Source organism: Huiozyma naganishii, chromosome 1, assembly GCF_000348985.1.
Source record: "Huiozyma naganishii CBS 8797 chromosome 1, complete genome".
NCBI lineage: Eukaryota > Fungi > Ascomycota > Saccharomycetes > Saccharomycetales > Saccharomycetaceae > Huiozyma > Huiozyma naganishii.
Genome location: NC_035922.1, coordinates 25,775 through 31,513, shown reverse-complemented (window position 1 = coordinate 31,513; position 5,739 = coordinate 25,775). Strand labels below are relative to the sequence as shown.

Sequence of the window (5,739 nt, the reverse complement as noted above, 5' to 3'; positions counted from 1 at the left end):
ACCGCCCGAGTTCCCCCCACTCGCAGCGGAAGTAGCATTGTCCCCTAGGGGGGAGACACCCGTTGGGTCAGGTAGCTTGCCCGTGCTGATGGCATGCCATTTGATCGCCTCCAAATGGTGAGTCAAGACATCGTTAAAGGATTCCACGTTCTTGATCACTGCGTACTGAATGTTCTTCTTCCCGCTAAACTCCTTCAATGCACCGTACACTTTCACGTACGTGCCGATTGTGAACTGCTGCGCGATCTGCGAACCGACCCCATCGTTGCCGTTGCTGTCCTCCATAGCGTCTGGCGCGGACATATCCGAAGCGTCGTCAGACCACTTCCGTACCTCTATCTGCCCGGATCCGTCCTCCACAGTGACGTATATGTTCGAGGTGTGGTCCGTAATGTTCCGCACCACCCCGACAAAACTGATGTGGTGCAGCTCCTGCCCGTGGGAAACAAAGGGACCATCCTGCACCTCCTGCGTCGACTCAAGTATCTGCTTGATCGTCACGGGCGTCAGGGTGGACATCTTCCTCACCGCTGACGAATCCGACGTGCCGGGTCTCGAGTCGCCCCCGCTCTCAAACCCACCTCCTTGCATATTAGAGTACTCCGTGTATGATTGGTATGTTGCCATTGGTCTCTGTGTATCTTGCTGTGTACCAAATTCTGTCCTAGTCGCGTCCTTGGCGACCTGACGCGTTACGAAGACCCTTCTCTTCATCACAAAAAGTTCGAAAATTTTTTCAAGTGAAATCGAGATCTCGTCTGTTCATCAGTCGATGGGCATCGCAGTACCGATGCACCTGGTACCTGCTACTTAGTAACGGAATAACACACATATACACAAGAAGACATGGAGGTGGCACTGCATTGCTATTTGCTGCTTGGTGCGAGTATTCCAGAGTCGCTGCGGGGTGATTCGGAGGTTTCGCAGCTGTTTAGCGACATCTCGGACGGTAATTCGTACAAAGTGGTCAATCGGTTGATCACCGATGATGGGGCGGACCTGGCGAGTGGAGCTATTGAGGCTTCCGGGACACAGTCATCCTCGGAATCCCTGATGGCTAGGCTCAACTTGCACCTGAAAACGAAGTTCCCGGAACACACGGCAAACAGGACGCTACTGCTGACTATTGCCCTCTTGCAGACGTTTATCCAGAACAACTACACGGGGCCTGCTGTTCCAGTAGCCTTGTTGGAAAGGTTGTACTCGAAATGCGACTTGGGAAGTGTGCGCGGCCAGTTCGTGCAAAGTCTAACGGTCCACGGACAATCCGCATACGAACTGATGGACAATCCGGAATGCCTTGTCATCGCGCTGTTATTGCTCGAGCAATTAACGCGGCAGCCGAGCCTGCTCTTCGAGGTTCAAGCGCACGAGAATAGCCCGCTCCCAGTCATCTCTAAATCGGAGACGCCGGCCCTTGTAGCCGTTGCACACTGGTGGAGGGCAAGGGCTTTACTCGCTCACATATCCGTTCTTCCAGAGCCCTCTGGACACCAACCGAATGTTGCAGCAGCGATACTGGAGTCGATCGATATTGTGCACGCTATCGTCAAAGATCTGGATGCAGAGTTCGTAACAGACGAGTTTAAGAAGAAACTGTACACCATTTACTACTTGGAGAATGTCAAGTGCTCCCTTGCGATTCAAACGGAACACCTTTGCCTACCGTCACTGATCAAAGCTAAAAAATTAACTGGGTTGCAATTCGTCCTCACAGGTGCTCGCGCCAAGAGAACGAAATTCCAACAAGCTACACACTCTGGGTTGATCATTCTTGCCAAATCGGCATTGACCAATGACACTGAGCAAACGGCAAATGAGGACACTTTCACCCAGGAAACCTTTAGCTTAAACTCGGACGTTCTTTTGGAAAAACCTCAGTTTGAATCAATTGGGTCAGAACCACTTGATGAACAAATCTTTAAAAAACAGAAACTAGACTTAAATACCACTCTAGAAGAGGATAAATTACTCTGTGTGGCTCAACTGCAAGAAAACATCCCCGCAGAATTAAAAGATTTGGATCCAAACGAACAACCTGAACTGTTCGCATACGATACGATACAGCTCCTATTGAGACTGTACACTATTAGACAAACCACACCAGCAAAGGATGCGCTCGTTGAGGAGGAGTTGGGTGCGTTGATTGCAAGAATCATATATCAAAGCGGCGGGTTCAAGAAGGAGAACTGGACTATTACCTCGAGAGCATTCTGGGAAAGGTCGATTTTGGAAATTAACAAGGCGAAAACAGTCGAGAGAGGTCTCCTGCAGATGCAAGCTCTAGTAGAGGAATTGGATTTGAAGATCAAAACAAGAATGCTCCCTCAAGTAAGCACGGATAACGATGTTGGCGCGATAGTACGCTTAAAGTTTATCCACCAGCTGCCTTTCATTGCGAGATGGGAGCTTGACGCGACGTTGGCCGAGAAGTACATGTCATTGGGGGTGTTGAAATCTGCAGTTGAAATATACGAGAGGTTACATATGTGGTGCGAAGCTGCACTTTGCTATGCTGCTGTTGGAGAGGAAAAGACTGCAGAATCTATTCTGTTGAAAAGAATAGAGGAGAACGATAAAGACGCGAGGGCGCTATCTATCCTTGGTGACATTAGGCGTGATCCTGAACTCTGGGAAAGGAGTTGGCAGATTGGGAAGTACGTCAATGCGAAGAACTCTCTTGCAAGATACTATTACAACCCTCCTCAAGAGTCAGGCTTGAAGAGAGATTACGATCTTGTTTTGAAGCACCTGAACGACTCATTGAGACAGTACTCTTTGAATTTCGAGACTTGGTATTTTTATGGGTGCGTAGCCCTTGAGTGTGAGAGGATGAAGGTCGCCGCGGAGGCATTTTCTCGATGTGTCTCCCTGGACGATACCCATGCAATGGCCTGGTCAAACCTGAGTGCTGCGTACGTACAACTGGGAAAGTTGAAGGAGGCCTTCAGTTGTTTGAAAAAGGCTGTAACTTCTGATTCTCAAAGGAATTGGAGAATATGGGAGAACTACTTACTCGTTTCATTTAGACTTCGGGAATGGGACGATACCTTAGTAGCCTGTAAGCATCTGATCACATTGAAGAGAGACTCCTTCGAAGATGGGTCGATCGACTTACCGGTCATCAAGGAGCTTGTCGAGATCCTGGTCACCTCAGATTACCCGCGTGGTGACAACGTAGACGAGTCCCAACTATCGTACTTCCAACGCAATTGCATCGAGTTCACGTGTGTCACGATGCCCAGTGTGATAACTAACAATGCCAGCGCCTGGAGGCTCGTGGCGCGCGTCGAGCTTTGGAGAAGGAGGCCATGGGCTGCCCTAGAATGCCACGAGAGAGCGTACAGGGCCGTTTCCCAGAACCCGGACATCGAGGTGAAGGAAACCGCATGGGACGACGCTGTTGATGCGTGTGACGATTTGGTGGCCGCTTACGAATCCCTTGGCGAGATGGAGGGGAAGTATGGCTCCGGAAGCGTGGTTTGCAAAGATTGGAAGTATAAGGCACGGAGCGCCGTCAAAGCCCTAATGTCCAAGGGCAAAGGTAGATGGGACGGCTCCGATGGCTGGGACAGACTTTTGGAACTAAGGAAGCAGATATAATAATTTTCCACATCAACCTCTTATATCTATAAACGTTCTTGTTTGAGAGAATGAGATGTTAGGTAGTATACAAAGACAGGAAAGGATGGAAGTACATAATATGTCTAAAATACGTCTGTATATGCGAGCTCAAAGGAAACAGTAATAGTGATGCTGCTTCCCTTTAAGTTTGTAATTTGTTGAAGGCGGGGGGATCATCGGCCACAGCGAGCCAGCTGCCAGGGTTGATTATCGAGGGGACACGCGTCTCTTGTCTTGATCCATTTGTTAATACAATGCAAGTGGAATGCGTGGCCACACGCACCCCACGCGGCGACACATTCGTTGTCCGTGTCGGTCATTGCCTTCGGCTGACACTCAATGCATGGCTCCATGATGTGATTCCTGCAGATGGCACAGTTGTCTACAGCAATATCCCACGACCAGAAGGCCACCGCGGTCCATTTCTTGATCTGAAACTTCTTTTTCGCAGCTTGGCCCGCCACGGGGGCACCTTGCGCTGCATCTGAGTCTACCTCCATCTTTTCCACTTCGCTCATAGCGTCTACACTACCTACAACTGCTGCTATCCATCTGAACACTACCACCATCTTCCCACAGCGCAGTCCAGAATCGCAGCGTTTTCACTTCGGCCTCTTTCTCAAATTTCGGAACGCCGAAGAGCGTCACTTTCTACGGAACTGGAAGGTTAACAGTGTTAAAACGGCGGGCGACCTCATGGATGGTCACTTTCGCACTGGGACTGCACAGAGGGAGGGGGAACCAGCATCTACCAATCCTTCAGAAATGGCCGAAGAACCCGCCAGCAACGATATCAGCTCGCTGTACCCACCCCCACCACCGTACATAAAATTCTTCACGAAGGAAAACCTGGACAGGCTGCCCTCCTACCTTGAGAAAAAGCGGTCTCAGGAGCAGGGGGGCTACGGCAACGATGCGGAACACGTTACAAGCGAGCTCGATTTCCTTATCCCGCCGCCAATGCCCGCAGACGATCAGTACCGTGCCTTTGGCAGTACCTGGCAAGTAAAGGACAAACTACCGGACCTCGAGGCCATGGGGATGACGCAATTGTACCAGAAAACGCAGCCAGGACAAGGGCCGAGCCCTGAGGGTGAAGCAACGAACTACCAGTACAAAATCAAAGAGCTGAAACGGCTTCTGCAGTCGCTGCTGCTGAATTACCTCGAGCTAGTGGGCATACTCAGCATCAACCCAGAACTGTACGAGCCAAAAGTGGAAAACATAAGGACTGTCCTCGTGAACATCCACCACTTGCTAAACGAGTACAGACCGCACCAATCCCGCGAATCGCTCATCATGCTGCTCGAAGAGCAACTCGAGTACAAGAAGGGCGAAATCAAGACCGTGGAGGCAACGTGCCAGCAAGTGCGTCAGAAACTGGCAGAAATCGAAAAGTCCCTCACATAGTACTGCTCCTACCTCTACAGATCCTCCCCCATACCGTCCTTGCGGGCTCGAGGCAAGTGCTGGAACGGTTCCTCCGGCTGCCCCACTGCGGACCACCCGTCCTGCGGGGCTTTGTCAGGAAAATACCTCAGATCTGGGGTAAATCCCCTTGCTTCTGCGGCTGTTTCTGTGCGACCCGAATCTGCGTTCCTGTATAGAAGTCTTTTTTTTCCTTTTTATTTTTTTTTTCTTTTTGCTTTTGTCTATTCGATTGATAATGCTTTAGTAAGACTCCTGGGTTCCCTGTGCTCTGTGACAGTATTTACATACTTATTTATTTGGTTTTGTTTGGGGATGGCCCAAGGTCCAATGGTGGAGTCTGGCGCTGGGACTAGCAACAAAGTTTGTAATTCGACAACGACGCTCTCAGATATGACAACGAAGGCTTATATAAGTCCTGCGGTAGACCATGCAGATCTTTACCCGAGGGGCCCGGTAGTTCTCAATGACCAGTGTGCTGCACAGCAACCCAAGTTTATTGTGGTGCTGGTCGGGCTGCCTGCGGTGGGAAAGTCAACTGTCGCAAAGGAGTTAGTGCAGTACTTGAATTCAACAGCTCAGACGAGCTCCTTACGATGTCATATTTTCAACGCGGGGGATATCCGGAGACAGATGTGCGTGGGGTCGCCATTGAAAATCGCTGGTGAGCAGGAGAGCGATCTGTTT

The 5,739-nt window shown here is 50.3% G+C and overlaps 5 protein-coding genes across 5 annotated transcripts in view; 3 read left to right on the top strand and 2 right to left on the bottom strand.

Moving 5' to 3' along the window:
* Positions 1-627, bottom strand: part of RFA2 (Rfa2p) — a gene marked incomplete at both ends in the record, with an annotated part of 864 nt that extends 237 nt beyond the window's left edge. The window contains one exon of the mRNA XM_022607229.1: positions 1-627. This exon is cut by the window's left edge and continues 237 nt beyond it. Coding sequence (XP_022462065.1) covers positions 1-627 — 627 coding nt within the window.
* Positions 628-846: 219 nt separating this feature from the next.
* Positions 847-3,603, top strand: EMW1 (tetratricopeptide repeat-containing protein EMW1; the record flags this gene model as incomplete). Its single annotated transcript, XM_022607118.1, has 1 exon — positions 847-3,603. The coding sequence occupies one exon, from the start codon at positions 847-849 to the stop codon at positions 3,601-3,603; it is 2,757 nt and encodes a 918-aa protein (XP_022462064.1).
* A 194-nt stretch (positions 3,604-3,797) lies between these two features.
* HRT1 (SCF ubiquitin ligase complex subunit HRT1) lies at positions 3,798-4,142 on the bottom strand (the record flags this gene model as incomplete). Its single annotated transcript, XM_022607007.1, has 1 exon — positions 3,798-4,142. The coding sequence occupies one exon, from the start codon at positions 4,140-4,142 to the stop codon at positions 3,798-3,800; it is 345 nt and encodes a 114-aa protein (XP_022462063.1).
* Positions 4,143-4,389: 247 nt separating this feature from the next.
* MED7 (mediator complex subunit MED7) lies at positions 4,390-5,034 on the top strand (the record flags this gene model as incomplete). Its single annotated transcript, XM_022606896.1, has 1 exon — positions 4,390-5,034. The coding sequence occupies one exon, from the start codon at positions 4,390-4,392 to the stop codon at positions 5,032-5,034; it is 645 nt and encodes a 214-aa protein (XP_022462062.1).
* A 333-nt stretch (positions 5,035-5,367) lies between these two features.
* PFK27 (6-phosphofructo-2-kinase) overlaps positions 5,368-5,739 on the top strand; it is a gene marked incomplete at both ends in the record, with an annotated part of 1,092 nt that continues 720 nt past the window's right edge. Inside the window, one exon of the mRNA XM_022606785.1 lies at positions 5,368-5,739. This exon is cut by the window's right edge and continues 720 nt beyond it. Coding sequence (XP_022462061.1) covers positions 5,368-5,739 — 372 coding nt within the window.